Source organism: Eretmochelys imbricata, chromosome 2 (assembly GCF_965152235.1).
Source record: "Eretmochelys imbricata isolate rEreImb1 chromosome 2, rEreImb1.hap1, whole genome shotgun sequence".
Classification (NCBI taxonomy): domain Eukaryota; kingdom Metazoa; phylum Chordata; order Testudines; family Cheloniidae; genus Eretmochelys; species Eretmochelys imbricata.
The window spans coordinates 10,178,786-10,198,359 of record NC_135573.1 but is presented as its reverse complement, the minus strand read 5'-3'; the positions used below and the strand labels follow the sequence as shown (position 1 = coordinate 10,198,359).

General features: G+C 42.3%; 2 protein-coding genes across 6 annotated transcripts in view; one reads left to right on the top strand and one right to left on the bottom strand.

Annotated features, from left to right (window-relative positions):
- Nucleotides 1–2,998, top strand: RPLP1 (ribosomal protein lateral stalk subunit P1). The gene is made up of 4 exons (XM_077809750.1): nucleotides 1–184; nucleotides 1,000–1,074; nucleotides 2,102–2,213; nucleotides 2,875–2,998. The coding sequence occupies exons 1-4, from the start codon at nucleotides 113–115 to the stop codon at nucleotides 2,952–2,954; spliced, it is 339 nt and encodes a 112-aa protein (XP_077665876.1). The 5' UTR covers nucleotides 1–112; the 3' UTR covers nucleotides 2,955–2,998.
- A 3,300-nt stretch (nucleotides 2,999–6,298) lies between these two features.
- PTK2 (protein tyrosine kinase 2) overlaps nucleotides 6,299–19,574 on the bottom strand; it is a 385,991-nt gene continuing 372,715 nt past the window's right edge. For all 5 annotated transcript variants that reach the window (XM_077809747.1, XM_077809744.1, XM_077809746.1 and 2 more), the window contains 3 exons: nucleotides 14,526–14,681; nucleotides 13,731–13,811; nucleotides 6,299–7,582 (listed from right to left, as the gene is read on the bottom strand). In XM_077809747.1, coding sequence (XP_077665873.1) covers nucleotides 7,370–7,582; nucleotides 13,731–13,811; nucleotides 14,526–14,681 — 450 coding nt within the window. In that variant the 3' untranslated portion in view covers nucleotides 6,299–7,369. The remainder of the gene's footprint in view (nucleotides 7,583–13,730; nucleotides 13,812–14,525; nucleotides 14,682–19,574) is intronic.

The following is a 19,574-nucleotide window of genomic DNA, read 5'->3' as shown; positions in this document are numbered from 1 at the left end:
CCCTTTCTCTCGTCTCTCTGGCGGCCCAAGGTGCTGTGTCCTTCAGCTGAAGCTAAGGCCGTTACATCCCGGCGACTAGCACCGCGCCCCACCGCCACCCGCCCGTTCAGCCATGGCCTCCAGCTCCGAGCTCGCCTGCATCTACGCCGCGCTCATCCTGCACGACGACGAGGTCACCGTCACGGTGAGCGAGGCCGGCCCCACGCGCCGCAAGATGGCGGCGGCGCGGGGATGGGGCAGCTCCTCTGCCTGGGTGGGACGGGGACGCCGGGGAGTCCCGCCGCGTCCTCCCGGGTGGGGGGGGTCGGTGCCCCCTCAGCCTGACGGGGGGGCGGGGCCCAGCGACGCGGCTCCTTCCTCGGCCGCCCGGGGTCCGCGTTGTGCCGCGAGGGCGGGGCGGGCTTCCGTGGAAAGATGCCAGCCCGCGTGGCCGGGGGGCGAGGGGGGGCGGAGTTGCGCCGTGCGTCCCTCCCCCCATGGTCCCGAGCCCGAGGGGGCCCCCCCCCATTGTGCCAGGGCGGGTCAGGAAGGCGGGCGTGGGGGAGAGGCCAGGGCACCGGCAGCCGCGGCCTGACCCCGAGCCCGAACGGGCAGGGACCAGCCGGGCCCGGACGTGGGTGTTCCTTAGGCTGGCGTTCGAGGCTCAAGTGGCGCCTGGCTCCTAGGTAGGGCTCTTGGGCAGCAGCCCTCGGAGGGGTGGGCAAAGGAGATCAGTGTCGCTCTGCCCGTGTTACAGATAGGGAAACTGAGGTGGTGTGAGTGGCTCTGGTCATGCTGTCGACGCACTTCACAGTTTCAAGGACTGAGCAGAATCTCTGCACTCAAGTCTGGTCTCTGTCCACATTATTATATTCAAGGTAGTTGATCATAGTTTGCAAAAGTTTTGAGGAATTGACATTATTTGCAGTTGTGAGACTGGGCTACAGTGACATGAAGTATATGCATTGTGCATGACTCTTTAGTTTCTGTTCTAACAATGTTCTTAATGAATTTTTTCAGGAGGACAAAATTAATGCACTTATTAAAGCAGCTGGAGTAAACGTTGAACCTTTCTGGCCGGGCCTGTTTGCAAAGGTAAGAAATAACAGAAAGGTGGCTAAACAAAGTATTTAAGTCTGATCCAAGCATAGCACCTGCCACAGATGCCTGCAGCCTGGACACAGCTATAAAATGCCTTGTGAGTAGTCTGCAGATCACAAAACAAAAGCTAGGTGGTTCTGACATGGGTCACTAAGATGGATCTCAAGATATCTATAAAATTACTGTGAATAATTATTTAATTGGGGTTAATGTTTTGAGAATACTCTTCCTTTGATGAAATACCAAACTGGCAGCAAACAGATAACCCAATTAGCAAATGAAGCATTTATCAGCATTGAGTACTGTGGTGGAGGCAAATATTAGCAAAATAGAGACACTGACTGCAGTGTACACCTCTAATAGAAAAAACTTCAATGTCCTTGAAGGTTAGGATTGGTCATCTTATTTTCAGATCCAGTCTGAAAAGGAACTGACATGGAGTTTATAGAGAAACAAACTGACTTACCAATGTGTGTACTAGGCCTACAAGTGAAAGGATAACTTTTCTAAATACTACCCTGGAAACTTAATCAAGGATCTGGGACTCAGGATGGTTTGTTCTTTCTCCTGCCTCTTCGCTTGTCAAAAGTACTTCAAGCCAAATTATGCATTCTGACGTGTGCAGCTTCATTCCTTTATTGTGCACTGAATCTTTTAGCCAAATTTTGATCAAGCTGGGAGAAGAAAATTGCTTAGAACAGTTAATGTTAAAGATGGCATGACAGATGTTCAGTTAACAACTTGGTTTGATCAAAATTCAGTAGCTGTCTCAAGTGTCTGCTGAATTGTTTTGATAAAGTTGTTTTGTAAATTGACATGGAAGATAGAGCAACTGTAATTCAGTACCAGACTGATAGCATCCCATGCACATTAGTAAGTAAATGCCTGATTAAATCTAACTTGGGAACTGGTAAGGATAAAGAGCTGAATTATGCCAATTTTAAATTTCCTTACAATAATGGAACAGCTGTAAATTGTGCAACTTTTGTAAAATGTACTAATAAATGTTTAATATTCTTAGGCTCTAGCTAACATTGACATTGGAAGCCTGATCTGTAATGTAGGAGCTGGTAGTGCTCCAGCTGCTGCTGCTCCTGCAGGGGGTGCTGCCCCTGCTGGTGGTGCTGCCCCTGGTAAGTGAGCTCTTGGATGGGTGTGGAAGAAATGGGTGTACAAAATGCTGTTACTGTACAAACAGTGTCAAGTATCTCACCGCTGTACCTTTTCTGAATACTTACAACTGCTTTGTGCTCTTAAACATCTTAATATGGGTGAACTTGTGAGAGGAAAGGAGTTTAACTTTAGGAAATACTGTTGATTGCAAATGGAAATTTGTGTGGTTTGCTACAGTAAACTTTTAAATTCTTTTGTCTCCAAGGTCTATGTATGGACTCAATCTGCAAAACTATACTGTTATCTGACTAGGTTAAAGGGCAGAACTTTTTTCATAATTGGAAAAGGAGAATATTTCTAGCTTGTAAACTTACATCTTTTGGATTGAGGGGGGCTTGTTACTATAATGCTAATAGCAGTGCCTTAGCTCCCTTTCTTCCAATGTTGGTCGTCAAAAGCACTGCATGGAGTAAGGGCATTGATGATGATGTGGATTAGATTATCTGTAGGTGGTGTACTAGCATGCTCCTGAATCACCACAATTGTAACTTTACCTTTCCAATGTAATTTGATTCTTGTATCTCAAACTTTGTGGAGTTTAGTTAGTTAGGTCTCCCTACATCACTTTTCAGTAATATCAAATTTTCAGGATGAGATGCTAACCATTTTCTTCTTTTTCAGCTGAGGAGAAGAAAGAGGAAGAAAAGAAAGAAGAATCTGAGGAATCTGATGATGACATGGGTTTTGGTCTCTTTGACTAAACTGACTTTTTGTACCATCTGTAATAAAACAAAACACTCTTTAATCTGGTCTTTAAAGAATGTGAGGAGGGGGTGTTTTTTTTGATCTCTTAAAAGTGGAGAGGGGATTAGGAAACACAAGTCATCAGACTGGTCCTATATCCTCCCATGTCCCAAAAGTCACTACTGTATTGTACACAACTTGATTTTCTCTGAAAACTTTTTACTCACATTTTAAGACCCACTGTAAGGACAGCATAAAACTGTTCTTGTATTAAGTGCTGTGGCAGTTTAAAGACATTAGCTGAAGTTGCCACCACATTCAGGTCCAGCTTGTGCAGGGGAAGTTGTAGTGGTCACTGTCCTAGTAAAATGACACTTCAGCCTGTCCAGGAGCATTACTCTTTAAAATATGCATGATACTAGGGGTGCTAAATTAAGGAGGATGATTAGGACTAGTGATGGTTCTCCTCTTTGATCTAATCACCCCCTTTTTTCAGTAGAACTGCACTCAGATGTTTAATCATTCAGCCAAGGCATTTTCGAGCAGCAGGAAAAAAAATCTGGCTTTAATCTTGCTTTTTTGATAATAGTACTGCACCTGGCCTTGTGTAGAAATTTAGTTTATGGGTGATGAAGGGCTGCTGCCTCCTTTTCTGAAAGTGATTGAAACTAAGACTTTGGTCAATAGAGGGTGAATGATAAAATAGTTGCCATTGGACCAAAAAAAGTCAATCTCCTTATACCTTAATCAGGTCCTGGACAGAGCCCATGTGAACTTTCACCGTATGTATGAATGAAGAGGCGGCTACTGTATACATCACCCTGTAGTCCTTCCATGACACTACACCCACATACAAGGGCTATATTCGACTCACATCTACACCAGTGTTTTCATTTTTTCATCATAAATAGATGTCAAAGGCTGGAGCTTAGGACAAAACACTGAGGGCCTACTAATCCCCTAAGAAGCTTCTGTTTTATTCAATGTTTTGTACAGCCTAGTTTTAAGTTAAACCATAACTCTGAACTAATAAATGTGACCCACACTTCTCTCAGTTAAGATGAAGTTGTATTGTGCCTCCTTCCCCCTTTCATTAAAGCTGGCAAGTTGGTTAAATTCTCTCAAAAGGAATTTATCGGAGTTAGTATACAATACTTAAAGCTAAGAGCATTTTTTAGACCAATTCAAATTTCTGTACAAAACTCTGCTTCCTCTTGCAGAGGATCAGGTAGCTACAATGGTTTTCTGTATCATAGAGAGCAACTTGAACTTTTATACAAAGTTATTCTGTAATTAATGCAATTTTGTGAACATCCAACCCCCTTAAAATATTCACCTGTTGAATGAGTGGGGAGAACCCCTGTTCAACTGACTTGAATTTCACTTTGCAACCTCAATTCTTTAAGAAATCTATAGATCAGTGGTTCTCAAACTTTTGTACTGATGACCCCTTTCACACAGAAAATTTGAGTGCAACCCCCAGTATAAATTTAAAACTTTAAAAAAATATTATAAATGCTAGAGGCAAAGCAGGGTTTGGGATGGAGGGCTCGCAACCCCCCATATAATAACCTCATGACCCCAGTTTGAGAATCCCTGGATTAGATCATGTAGGAAGAAAGCCAAAATCCTTCCTTACAACACCAAGCAATTGCTCTGAATACAAGGAAAGGTTCAAATAAATGGCCACAAACTGAACCAAAACTTTCAAGTTGCAGTTCTATAATGAATCTTTTCAGGTTAACTTCCAGAAATCCTAAAGAGCTCTCTGTCATAGGGTCCCCCTTCTGTTTTTCTTCAGTATCTGCTTTTTTAAAAACAAACAACGGAAAGTAGCTCAAAAAAACTGGCTCATTTTTCACAGGAGCCCATCCGTAATTCCTAAATCTTTCACTCAGAAATTCAATTGTATGAAAAGCAAAAGATATTTTTAAAATAAAGTAATTAACAAGGTAAAACAATAGCGCAACTGTTAAAATTGAAAGACAGCTCATTTATCCACAGCACATCCCATGTTCTACTTGTGTAAGTAGATACATCTGTGACTACCCCCTGGGGGGTAACTTGGGCCAGGAAGTTACCTCATTTAAAAAACACTGAATTCTGAAATACCAATTTTAGGTGAGATTCTGTGTTTTTTTAATTTGTCTTATTGTCTGTGTGCAGGAGTTTCAGATGAAGTCAGAAACCACAATGTATCTCTGACTAGTCCTGAGTTGTCAGCCATCTTTCAGTTTATGCTCTGCACTCAATCCCACCACTCTCACAGTACTGGATTTCAATTTGTCTTGGGTTAAGCACTGAGCTGCCTGAGCATATTAGCTTGAAGCAGCAAAGAAGTTGGACAAAGATCAGAGGAGTCATGAAATGCTCCTGCACGCCATCTGTCAATGAAATAGGCAGAGAAGTTAAAACAAACCTACGTTTCCATGGTATTTTGGTGTTCAAAATCTGTTGCTTTCCTCAATGCAGGCTCAATTCTTTTTTTCTTGACTGAATTCATGTCTATATAGCAGGAGAATGGTAACTTTCATGGACTATGTTAAGCGACAGCCACAGTTACAAATAAGTTGACAATTGAAGAAAGTATATCCTATTTTAAAATGTATTTGAATGGAAAAGCAATCAACCCATCCCTAGTTAAGGAGGAAGCTGAAATTTTCAGAAATAGCCCAATTTTCAACTTTATCTTCCTGACATTTCAGTTCTGAGACGTTTTGGTTACACAAAATTAGAAATGCATAGTATTTTGATAATTTACATTAAGTTCACTTGTTTTTAACGATTTTGTAGGGTTCAAGTCCTAAATGGGTTGGCCTAGAAACTCCACATAATTTCACTTGCTGAGATGTGCCTTAGGGTGTTTTTTGTTTTTGTGGTGTTAGTGAGAAGATTTTAGCATATATAAAACAACTAGGGGTTCCTTAAAGCCAGCATATCAAAAGATGGGAATGCTGAGGAATGGGCTCTGAGGGGAGAAAATGGCTGCTCATCCATGCTACCAGGACAGGAACCTGTGAAGAACTGGGAAACTGAAGGTTTATATATTGCTGAAAAACTTTATTTGCCTTAGTTTAAGCTATCTGTTGCTTTTTTTTGGGAACTAGGTTGTAGGAATGAATTTTTTCCTCCCTGAACATTAGGTTTGGGTGGAGAAATGCTCTGCAGAGTTGTGTGTACCTTAACGTGAAAGGATTTATCATAAGGTCAATTTTTTGGCCTTCCTCCCAACAGTGCCCTTCTGTTTTTTTAAGTCTACATAAACTGCTGAAATTTACGATTGATGAAAAAAGCAAGGTCAGAAAACTCCTCCAAAACGCTTTGTGCTCTGCAGCATAGGAAGAAATGTTACAGCCAGGACTTCACTGGTAACACCTTTTTAATAGGTCAAAGTAACTGTACAGTTCATTATATTCTTCCTGAGAATAATTTATAACCCCCATCAAACAAAAGGGAGCATGGTGGTTTTTATTTAACAGAACAGATGGTGTAACTGGAAAAAAAAATCAAAGAAAACATTCACACTGCTCTGCTGTAACTCCTCCCAGGCAAGATAGACTCAAAGATGGGTTAGTTAACTACAGTGGATTTAAAATATTCAACATGGCTTTAATCTTTCTGTATAAATTATATAAAAATGGGGAACACATATGGTTACAGAACTTCTCTTCTAAATGCGGCTCTGAGTTGCTCTGGTACAAAGCAGCTTTTTGCTTCCAAGGAAAATAACATTGCTACAAAAAACTGGCAAGTTATTCTGGTGAAAAGACATACAAGAGTTTTCAGTTGTGTTCTACAGCTAGTTTCCAAACAAATGTTTCACACATCCACATAAAAGTAAAAGGCAGAAAGATGAAGAGGGCTTTAGTTTCTTTTGAAATGACTGAAGTCTTGAAAATATAGCTTTTTTATTTTCTTTCTCTGTAAATCGTGATTAGCATATTGCGACGTAAGTGTTCTAATAAAAAATTCCAGTCTGGATAGCTTGCATACTGTGGGCAAGAATTCTCAGCCCTGAGGTTTCCCAGAATTCTTCACCTCACAATATTTTTCTCCAATCTGCAGCTCGGACAGTCCTGGCTCTGAGATTGTAACCCCTTGGCAATTTTAGGTAACACACATCCTATGTGATGATGTAAAATGTAATTGTCTTCCCCAGTCACGATTCCCAAGGGCTTCTGTACAAACTTCATTCTGCGATAATGCCACATTTTGAATCCCAGACCATCTTGGCTTTATGGTAAAAACTTGGTTAAACTTTTATAATGAGAGAGAGAGAAAACCAACAGCTGTCAATCAGGTCTGATGAAGCAGGAGTCACTGGAAATCCAGGACTATGCAGGGTTAATCCTCACCGCTGGTGGAAGGCTAGATAACATCCTTACATGAGCAATATTCCTAAAAAGAACGACAAAAAATTCTTCCTCAGTGTTTAATGGGGTCTGGACTGACCAATCATTTTCAGTCTGGCTTGATCAATAACATCCAGCAAGTTTTTGGCATCCACAGCCAGAGCATGAGCAGCTGTGAGCATTTGCTTTTTGTATTCCTGCTGCAGGCTAGTCATGACGTATTGCTGTGCCAATTTCATCTTGTTAATCAGTTCAGCCAAGTCAGAGTTCAACAGCTTCTGTGCCATCTCAATCTGGAAAGATACAAGATTCAGTCAGGCCCTGCAGGCAGCATTTCAGAGGAGGCAAATAAATCTGGGGTATCACACTCACGATGGAATTCCTAACCGTGCAGCGTACTCCCCCTAAGGCAGCGCTCCTTCTTTGCTGGTGAAACCTATACTTCAGATACCATCTTGTGGCCTCCATCTCTGTAGCCAACACGCTGGATGGGGCAGGGTAGTAGTCGTTGTGTGGACTCCAGCAGCTAATGGGCTTTGTCCACGACAAACTAGACCAAGAATTCGCTCTTCCAGGCCACTGAACAGCCATCTAGTGTTAATAACTAGAGGACACTATTCACTAGTGCTGAATTTGAACCTCTGTCCCAGACAGTGGTGCTGGAACAATTTTTATAGTGCTGATGCTGAAGATGGAAACCACGTATTTGGGTCGTTATTACTACTTCAAGCCATGAGCTGCAGCAACACCCCTAGTTCCAGCACCTATGGTCACAGAGATCAGATTCCTAAATCTGTTTCCAGGTTCCTAAATCATCCTCTCTCAGGCCTTTTTCTTAAAATTATCTTAACACTGATTATCTAAGCAATAATAAAATACAATAAATACGAAGGTGTAAGCTACAGATATTTTAACAAACCACACAGCAGGTGAAGTAAACATTTGGAAGGGGAGAGTCGCTAAGCATCTCTCATACTCTAAGAATCATATTCTTCTACCATTCTCATTGAACCCCTGTTCATTCAGATTTTGCAGGCACAGACACAATGACCTGGGAAAAAATTTAACCCTGACTCACTTGTGCTCTTGTAGAATGAGCCCTCACTCCATGAGGGGGAAGAATGTTAGCTTATAGCAGAGTAAGACACAGTGCGAGATCTATTTAGAAATTCTCTGAGAAGATATATCTTGACTTTGAACTCTTTCCACTACAGCTATAAACAATCTGGGAGATTTTCTGATTGTTTTTGTCCTTTGCAGGCAAAAGGCTAAGGCTTGTCGCGTGTTGGGGGAATGACATCCACTTTCTTTTTCAGATGCATGTGGTTTTGGAAAAAAACACAGGTAAGTGAATTGACTGTTCGTGTGAAATTTTGAAACTACTTTGTGGATGAACTTAGGATGTAAATGCTATGACTTTGTTTCTATGGAATATGGTGTAAGGTGGATTGTCATCAGTACTCTGAGACACCTTCCTGGCTGAGGTGATGGCTACCAGGAACAGAACTTTCAAGGATAGAAGAGACATGGATTCTGCCTTTCTCCTGTGTCAGGAGATCGGAAAAGGACTGAATTTTGATCGGCGACTGAGAGGACATGTGTAGGGGACTCAGAAACTAGAACTGTCTGGGTAAGTTGGGGGTGATGAGAATGACTCATTTAAGAAGGAGAGCATAATAGATTCATAGATATTAAGGTCAGAAGGGATCATTATGATCATCTAGTCCGATCTCCTGCACAACGCAGGCCACAGAATCTCACCCACCCACTCCTCCGAAAAACCTCTCACCTATGTCTCAGCTACTGAAGTCCTCAAATCGTGGTTTAAAGACTTCAAGGAGCAGAGAATCCTCCAGCAAGTGACCCATGCCCCATGCTACAGAGGAAGGCGAAAAACCTCCAGGGCCTCTTCCAATCTGCTCTGGAGGAAAATTCCTTCCCGACCCCAAATATGGTGATCAGCTAAACCCTGAGCATATGGGCAAGATTCACCAGCCAGATACCCAGGAAAAGAATTTTCTGTAGTAACTCAGATCCCACCCCACCTAACATCTTATCATAGGCCATTGGGCCTATTTACCATGAATATTTAAAGATCAATTAATTGCCAAAATCATGTTATCCCATCATACCATCTCCTCCATAAACTTATCAAGTCTAATCTTAAAGCCAGATAGGTCTTTTGCCCCCACTGCTTCCCTTGGAAGGCTATTCCAAAACTTCACTCCTCTGATGGTTAGAAACCTTCATCTAATTTCAAGTCTAAACTTCCCGATGACCAGTTTATAGCCATTTGTTCTTGGGTCCACATTGCTACTGAGCTTAAATAATTCCTCTCCCTCCATGGTATTTATCCCTCTGATATATTTATAGAGAGCAATCATATCTCCCCTCAACCTTCTTTTGGTTAGGCTAAACAAGCCAAGCTCCTTGAGTCTCCTTTCATAAGACAGGTTTTCCATTCCTCGGATCATCCTAGTAGCCCTTCTCTGTACCTGTTCCAGTTTGAATTCATCCTTCTTAAACATGGGAGACCAGAACTGCACACAGTATTCCAGGTGAGGTCTCACCAGTGCCTTGTATAACGGTACTAACACCTCCTTATCTCTACTGGAAATACCTCGCCTGATGCATCCCAAGACCACATTAGCTTGTCACCTGCCTGTCCAAGGTGTGTCTGACTGAAGAATAGGTTGTTCTGAGCCAACCTTGAATGCAGCGAAGGCATAGCATTGTGTGGTCGGTCATCTAAGTGCAAGCTGCCGTGTGTCCCAGAAGTGAAGACCGTTCCTTATAGCAGTCCAAGGACTCCCCTGAATTGTCCATACCAAATCTGACAAAGTTACGAACATATCTAAGAGACGAAAAACCCTCAGTCAATGATTCCAAAGAAGCCCCTATAAACTGAATCTTCTTTAGGGGGTTAACATGGATTTCCTTATATTGAGCTGAAGACCCGACTCTTGGAAAAGAGCAAGGGCTGTCTGGGTAGAAGACAGAACTGCTTTGTAAGAATGGCTCTTGAGTAGCCAGTCGTCAAGGTACAGGAAGACTAGGATGTCCTCCTGTTGGAGGTAAGCAGCCGCTATTCCCAGGGCTTTGGAGAACAACCTTGGGGCACAGGATAAACTGAAATGAAATACTCTGTATTGGAAATGATCCTCACCTACAGTGAATTGTAGATATTTCCTGTGGGAACGGCGCGTATCGTTATATGGAAATAGGCATCTTGTAGGTCGAGGGCCGAAAACCAATCCCCCTTCTCCAGTGAAGGAAATATCGCTGCCAGAGTCACCATACTGAACTTCTGAGGCTTTACAAACTTGTTTGGATGTCTTAGATTTAAGATCAGCTTCCACCCTCCATCCTTCTTTGGTCTGAGGAAATACTTCAAGTAAAACCTCTTGACCCTGTGAGGGGGAGGGACTGGCTCTATTGCTACTAACAGGAGAAGACAGTTCATCTCCTGTCTTAATATAAACCCCATGAGGAATTGAAGAGAGGCAGTGCTGTAAAATGGACAGTATAGCTCGATGTTATGACTTCTGTGACCCACCTATCTGTAGTAGCCCATCTCCAGGAATGCTGGAAATAGGAAATGTGGTCCCTAAAGGGAGCGTGGTGGGCAAATTGGTGCAGCTGTAAAACCAGACTCATCTGAACCCTCGACTGGCCCATCAAAATTGCTGCTTCGAACATTGTTGTGTGGTTGTGGAGGGTCGGTGGGCATCCCTCTTCCTCTGAAACTTATGTATTTTCCTGTGGGGTTTGGTGGATCTATGGAATCCAGAGAACTGAGCAGGATGCAGCCTCTGGGCAGTTCGTGACCTAAATGGTTCCATATTTGTAGGTGTATATATGCCCAAGGAACGTAAAATGGCTCTAGCGTCCTTCAGTGTATGGAAGGACTCATCTGTGGTCTCCAAGAAAAGCTTATGACCAATGAAGGGGAAGTCTTCAATGGTGTTCTGTACTTCTTCCTGAAATCCCAAAAGCTGGAGCCATGATGGCCTGTTCATAACTACTGTTGTGGAGATGGATCTGGCAGCAGTGTCCAAAACATCCAGGTATGCTTGAAGAAAGGTCCTGGCCAATAATTGGCCATCTGAAATGAAGGACTGGAATTGCTCTCTATGTTCCTATGTCAGGTGTTCAATAAAGACCATCAATCTATTCTAGTCTGTGAAACTATTTGGCATCTGATAGTTTGCGATCCTGAATTGCAGGGTAGCTGATGAACAGGACTTCCGTCCAAATAAATCCAGTCTCTTTTGGTCCTTGTCATGTGGAGCAGACCTGGAGAAGCGTTGCCTGCCCTGCTTGTTTACTGCATCCACTACTATAGAGTTATGTGGAGGGTGGGAGAATAAGAAATCAGAGTCCTTAGGGGGAATATAATACTTATCTGCCCTTTTACACGTTGGTGGAATAGTAGCAGTTGTTTGCTACACAGCCTTTGCTGGATCCAAAAGATCTTTGCTGATGGGTAATGCCGCCCTGGAGTGTGCTCCTGACTGTGGGATATCCAACAGCTTGAGTAGTGAATCCCTGACCTCTTCGAGTGGAATTTGAAGAATGTCAACTATCCTCTTTATAAGATCTTGAACTTGCTGAAAATCACCAGCCATGGAAGGTGGTGTAGGCACAACAGCTTCATCTGGAGACAAGGATGAGATCGGCATTTGATAGGTGGCCTCTTTATCCACCCTGGCCTCCTGTTCCTCAAATGTCTCCTCCTGTGTGGTTGGGGAGGAGAAGACTGAGCAACCCTAGCCTCCCTTTGAGACGGTACTGGTGGTCTGGAGAATTGTTGTTGGTAAGAAGTCCAGGGATCCCAGTATCGCCACCAGAGAGGGAGCCCATACAGGAGTGGGGGTGGCATGCAGAGTTGGTTCCATCACCTTTGATGGCAGTTGCGATCTTCCCTGTGACTGTCAAAGAATGAGTTCTTGACAGGATATGTTGGGGACACTAGATTGAAAGAAGAAACCAACTGGAAGTCCCCTTAATGCTCCTCAACATCGTTCAGTGGAGGAGCCCACGTAGAAAGGAGTGGAGAGTCCTGCAGTTCTGAGGGATGGTATCAGTCTTGAGACTGTGGTCTTGGTACCAAAAGATGCTCGATACCCATGTGGAGTGGGGATTCTGGCACATCCATTATGGACAGGTCTCTCACATATCTGCACTCTTGCAGTATTGAGTAGGGACTTGGTACTGACATGGTAGCCAAAGATGATGGTACCATGAATGGCAGGTGTACTGATGTAGGTGTCAATGGAGTTTGGCAGTGTTGCTTGCTCAGTACCGATGGTGGTGAATGGACAGGTGCCAACAGTGGGACTGAGTCTGACAGTACCAGATCAGGGTGTTTATGCTTGCCCTCCTTGACCCTGGATAGAGGGTACAGAAGCCCTTTTGGAGCCATGTCTCTCTCTCAAGCTCCAGGGCTTTCCAGCTCTGCTGGCCTCGGAGGAGGAGTTCTTCAAGTCAACAGTACCAAGCTGAGAGGTCGAAGCTTTGAAGGCTATAGATTTTACATGGGATTTGGGCTTTTTTGGAGTAGGCTCCTTGAGATGAGAGTCCATACGTCTCTTTTTGGAAGCCATCTAAGAAGCCCCCAATGACCTCCTGTTCTTAGGAGAAGCCTGTGCCAAGGTCACTGGATCTGTGCAGAGACAGATGTACATGGGGCAGGTCCCCTAACCTGATTCAGATGCTGATCAAAGTGAGTGCTCCATCAATAACAATCTGAGCTTAATCTCCCTGTTCTTCCTTGTCCTTGACTTGAGAGCTGGCAGAAATTGCACTTTTGGGAGACATGGGACTCCCCCAATCAACCACAGCTCACAGATATGGCCTCTTGGCATGAGAGGGACCGTCTGAAGCCTAGCAACCCAGTCATTCCCTGCCAAGATGACAAGGCTCTCCAAGGAAAAAAGAGAGGAGAAGAAAAAACAAAGTATCCTCTCACTACTAACACTTACTAAGTAATTATAACTACTATTAACAACCATACTAACAAAACTTAACGAACATCTATAAGAAGAATATGAAATAACCGAGGTACGCTCAAGGTGAGCACGTTCAAGCTCTGTCTCCGGCCAAGGCAGCAGAGACAGAGCTGAGGGTGGTTTGCCTGAACATCCCTATATAGCCTTGGTGTCCTGCACGAGGAGGCATAGGGCACAAGTGTAGGCCAAACAGGCACTGTTAGCAGAAAAATTTCCAATTTAGGGCTCAAGGCACATGTGCATCTGAAATGGAGCACTCATGAGAACATTACTTGAAGAAGAAATGTGTCAGTATGTGAATAAATTAAAAGGATCTAGTATTTTAATATTTATAAAAGCTCATGATACAATACATGTCCCGATAATTACCTAGTTGAAAATGACTTGACACTTAATGTACTGAATCGTATATGAGCAAATCCTTACATACCTCTCGGTGAGTGCTTGCAGGGAGCACTGGAATGGTCTCATCTACTGTTGCCAGTAAAGTTCGTAGTGCCAAACCAACTTCCTAATAAATTAAAAAAAAAATAAAAAAAAATAAAAAAATCGAAGTGACATTGTAACAGGACAGAGTGCAGCACAACAATGTTCCAATACTTTCCGATTCGATTATGCCCTTTCAGCACTATTTTATTTCCTTCATCTTAGGTACGTCATTTATGTCCTTACATCTCTTAACCAAACACCTATTACATCTTTAAAAATTATTGTGGATGTCGAAGGATTTCGGTTGAGAATTTCAAAAGCTCTCAGTATTGACCTAACTGCTTTGACCACTGACCAAAATGAGAGCAGAGCAATGCTGCTAAGCAGTTTTGAAAATTCTACCCTGAATTTTTTGCTTCCATAAAATGGAAAAATGGCTTAACCAGAGAAAACACATATACACAGCAAACTGACAGTGGCTGAAGTTTGTCAAAAGGTCGATTTAAAAAAAATCCACTTTTTCTTTGTAAAAAGTAAAGAAATTGCTGCAGACCACATTCAATTCTTCATGATCATAGACAGTCTTGCGTCGATTACTGATGGTAATGATTTTTCAATATCCTTCGAAGCACCCCTGTCCTGATAATGTAAATAATGCATGCACAGACTCAGACAGGTGTGTTTCTGCTCACAAGCTTTCCAGTGTTACGCAGTTGTTCTATTTTTTGCACTGACAACTACGGTGCCAGTCAGGACAGAAATAAAAGAATGATTGAAGAAAATGGCATCTTCTTACCTTCACCATGGGCACATACTCCTCTGGAGGGGCAGGCTGGATTTTACTGGACATTTCTATTACAGCTTTCACCAGTCCAGTTACATTCTCATACACCTTGTCATTGGAACGATCCAAGTTGGCAGTGGGGGGAGGGCTGATTTCCTGTGGCTGAAGCTAAGAGCAAAAAAAGATGCTGTTTTTCCTCTCTTTCCCCAAGAGATGGTGCTAGATTACTTCACAAACTCAATAGAACTCCAGGATGTCATTTGCTGATTTAAGAAAGATCCTTCCCTCCACACCCCCTGAAAATGTACCCAAGGTTCTTTTTGATTAAGCATTGCTGTCAAATCTGAAGGTATTTAAGTCTAATTATTTTTCGACTGAGTTTGGTTAGTGAAATGAAGTTGAAGGAATTTTACACCATGAATTCTTTGAAGAGCTCCCTTTATGACTCGCTAAACAGAACAAGCAGCATTGAGAGAATCTGGGAATGAGAAGTACCGAAAAATATTTACAGCATGTTTAAAATTCCTCAGAGGTTCTCAACTGCAGAGATTGTTCCCTCTGAAATTTTGCAAGAATTCACCTTCAAGGCAGGAATGAATTTCGTGGTGCAAGTTTTAGGGAGCAAATTGTTCAACCTGACCACTTGGTTTTCAGACCCCTCATTTTCTCAGCAAAAACTTAGATCATATTTATTTTGATACAGGAACTGGTAATTCACACATTTACCTGCATGGTCAAAAATACAGTTTTTCCTGAAAGATAAAGAACTTGACTCTTCACTGCCTTGCACCTCATGAAGTCATTTACACCTGTGCAAATAGATGGGGCACACTGCCAAATCATAATTCTTTGCTTTACACCCACTTTTTACTTAGTCTGCCTGGGTGCAAATAATAACACAAAGCTCAAGACAATGGAGTATCAGAGCCCAAATTTTCAGACAACTGTTTCGATCCCTATGTCAAGGATAAGTTGTTAGCAACATATGCAGCAGCAAAGAGGAAGAGTACTGCAGTTTATATTACCAAACATTTTGTTAGCGGAATCCACATGGAACATGAAGGAAAATGAAAATATATTTATTTTACATGCTCAGGATTAAAGCGCTGCCAATGCAGCTAAGACTCAACCATTTTAAATATTTTCTCTCTGGTAGATCAGAGAAATACCAGGCTATATCCTGCAATCCTTAACTCAAGCAAAACTCCCATAGATCCCCAGCTAGGCTAAAGCAGAATCTAAGCAAGACTGAGGTGATCCTGATAGGAAGAGGAACAGACTTCGAAATACTTGGCTCCTCTGTAAAAACCCCCACTCTCAACAGCATCTGCCCTTAGATTGTAAAGCTAGTCCACAACCTTGAAGTTTTTTTAGATATCTCAATGGTACTGGATGACCAGTGCCATTTTGTAACAAAAAACGTCCACTTCCATCTGCAACTGAGTAGTATTCTGCTCTGTTGGACAGAGACCTGGTCACAGGGATCCAAGCATTTGAGACTTCCAGGTTTGATTATGACAACCCACTATATCTAGGAATGAAGCCACAGACCCTGAAAAAGCTCTAACTGGTATAAAACAGAGCACTCCATCAAGTGTATCAACACAGCTCATTGAGGAGACACATTACCCCAGAGCTCTGCTCTCTACACAGGCTCTCCAGGGAATAGAGTGCAGTTCAATGGTTCTATCCTGCTATTCAAAGCCCTCCATGAAACTGACCCCAGCTACCTAGATTGCCACTCCTTCTGTAACCATGGCAGCTTGATTCCACAGGAAGCACGAGGCTCATGACAGTAGGTGGAGGAGGACTGTTCATAGGAGCTCGGCTCACACTAGGGACCTTAGTCCCTGAAAAGAAAAACGACTATGGCCTTCACCACTTCCAAAGTAAAATGCAAAACTCATTTCCTTGCTTAGCTTTCCCTCAATAATTCTCATGCCCATTCACACACAAATGTAAAAAAGCAAACAAAAAGCTATTTAAGCGTAAGTCTATAGAGTGGAAAGAAAAAAAAACAAACCCTAATTTGTATTTTTAAATACCTGGGAAGCACTCACATACTACAGTGATGAGGCCATAGAAATGCCTAGGCACTTTGCCTGAGTAAGGAATCCAGGATTTAGCACAGAGTAATCCAGTTTTGTTGCATTCCGCTATGTAGGTGCTGATAGAAAATACAAGGATAAAGCATCCATCTCTTACATTGATGGGAAAATCAATATTGTTATTGGTTATGCTGGTGGTGCAAGGTTGTGTGGATTCTAATACATTTCAGTGACACTGTAGTAGAAATTAAACACTTAAATCATCTCTATTGTCAAGTCACATGCAAAGCCATTTGTGAATAGCACGCACACGCCACGAACACACACTCTGTGCTTACCCTCCATGGCTATTGTTGAGCAGAATATGTGGGAAGGTTAAAGAAATTTACCAAAGGAAGGGAAAAAAAGAAAAACAGTATTAATAAAATGCAGCAGGAAAAACCCCAACAAAACAAGTGCAGTAACTAGAGATCAGTTAAAAAAAAAGCCTGCAACAAAAATGCATTCATAACAATTTTGGCTGGCTCATGTTAGCTATTGGTCCATTTGTTATGGAAGCATAATGTCTGAGCAATCTTCTTAGCACCCCAGCACAGGAAATGAAGTTATTTGCCATGCACTCATGCTTACATTTTACAAAATAAATGGGGAAGAGGACATGCAAAGCTTGACAGGAACAAACCAATCTGGCAAATAGCAAAGTGGTAAATGGAGTTAGGGGTCTTTTTCATAGTAGGAAAGCGTACCAGGTGAAGTGCTGGTATTTTTTAACATGGCTAATAATCCATTGCTTGATAGCTCAGGCAGAGGTTGCATAATTCTTGCTTGAAGATTTGTTTTTGAAGTCCTCATAGTGGGAAATATTTAGTCATCTAACTGTACTGCTCTTGTTCATGAAGATTCTTGGTTAAGACTGTGGTTACAAACTACTGAGAGACCATTTTGGACTGATTACACACAACCCATTTGATTCCTTTGGCTGGGTCTTGGAATCACAGAATAAGGGTATCTGTAATTCTTGATACTTAATTTTTTTCTCTTTGCTGTTTCTATAGCCAACACCAACACTGTTCCACCGCAAACTAAACAGCCAGGGTTATCTTCACATGGTTGGCTGACTTCCCCTGAACAAGTAACTGTATACTGTACATTTTTTTGATGCCTCTCTCTCCACAGGCTCCAGGGATTAAGAACCTCAAGTCTTGTCATTTTTACTTGTATTCTGGCATTATGGAAAAAGGAGTTAGGAATTTAAAAGTTCAACCAGCACAATTTGCAAGAGACTCACTTCTTTATCATATTTTTATGCACTAATGACCCCAGGAAAATCATCTTTTTAACTTGGAAGACTTTGACAAAGCCATGTTGTATTCAAATACAAGCCTCCCAAAAGAAGGTAAGAGAAACCAGTTTCAGGAAAAACAGACTCTCAATGCAGAAAATTAACACGAAACTATTTTTCTTCTGAAAAGAAACCCATAGCTCTAGCCACTGAGAGTCTGTGCATCTTTTATTAAATCTAACGTCGCCAATTACCTTTGCATTGTAGTTTTTGTCTGGCCCAGGTGTCAAAGGCATATTTTTTCTGCAAATGTTTTTAACGTGCATCAAATGTTAGTATTTATAGGGGAATTTTAGACAGAAAAGCCGAATTTAGTAACACATCTGTTATTGCTTTTTACATTTTCTGAGGTTTGGCAACTTGAAAAGCACTGGCATCATTTTATAATAAACAATCTAGCTCTAAGTGGCCAGTTCTGTTCATTTATGCTGATTCTGAAGCATTCAGATAATCTCAGAACAAAAAACAGAGAGAAAGAACCTTGTGGAAATAGTCCATTTTTGCTAAGCGTACGACTTCGATGGTTTGTTTTGTATTTCCCAGCTGGGGATGAACTGGGTTTCCATATTTTTTTTAAAACTATAAAACAGATATCACTAACCATACCAGCGATGTCCACCTCTGCAAGGGAATCCAGGTCTTCATTGCAGACTTGGGAAGGCTAGGATTGGATAACTGAGAGTTTCTCTTTTCCCTTGAGGCATGTTTGTAAAACTTCACTTCAGTTGTCCTTGCTTTATATCATCATTTATTTGTATTATGGCAGCACATAACTTATATGGCTTTGTGGGAGCTTATGTTGGACAGTGCAAGTTTAGCAGTGCTATAATATCTTCTTCACCGTTTTTCTCTCAGGATATTGTTGGAGCACAAAAAAATCACCTCTGTGGCCACTCTTGATGGCATCAGCTGAGAAAGTGGAGGCAGGGGAGGGAATGCTGTTGCCTAAGGATTCTGGGTCAGTAATATTACAACAGGAGAAATCGAATTTTCATGGTGCCATATTTTACTCCAGAGATGAAATGAAAGGATGTCAGGAATAAAACACCGCACTGCATAAAGTTTGTTTCACTGTTACAATATCACCGACCCAGAGTTCTCAGGCAGTATCATATATTGCCCCTGAAAAACTGCTCCCACTGAGAACAGTTCCAGCCTCTTCCACTTCAGGAGGCACAGAGGCCACTTGAGTTTCAACTTCCTGATAATTTGCAAGGCAAACAAATCCCCAAAAGCAGTGAACAGACATGTTTAAAGGTGACCTGTATGTTAAGAAACAAATCCCATTTACATCAGCCCCTGGAAAAGGGGCACTTAGCACATGCAGCTTTCTTGTGCTTTAGGCCAAACTGCAGCATCCACTCCACTGGGATGCTCCAGAGTGCAGAGTTTTGCAGTGTCACAGCCACCATGGAATCCCGCTTGGGGGACGAAGGGATCAGGTGATTGTTTAGTATATGGAGCAGTTCTGTACAGTTTCTTATGTTGCTATTTCATCTCTATTAGAGATGAAACAGTGAACAAGAAAATCTTTTAAAAACCACATAATATACTTAAATGCACCATTTACTGGGCCCTTCCCCACAGCCCCCTATCAGGGCTCTAGGGCAGTGGTTCTCAAAGCTGGTCTGCCGCTTTTTTCAGGGAAAGCCCCTGGCGGGCCAGGCCGGT

Bases quoted from the DNA above. Each gene is read 5' to 3' on its own strand.
- RPLP1 (XM_077809750.1), top strand. From the start codon at position 113: ATGGCCTCCAGCTCCGAGCTCGCCTGCATCTACGCCGCGCTCATCCTG. The intron at 1,075-2,101 runs GTAAGAAATAAC...TAATATTCTTAG, and splicing joins GGCCGGGCCTGTTTGCAAAG to GCTCTAGCTAACATTGACAT. The intron at 2,214-2,874 runs GTAAGTGAGCTC...CTTCTTTTTCAG, and splicing joins TGCTGGTGGTGCTGCCCCTG to CTGAGGAGAAGAAAGAGGAA.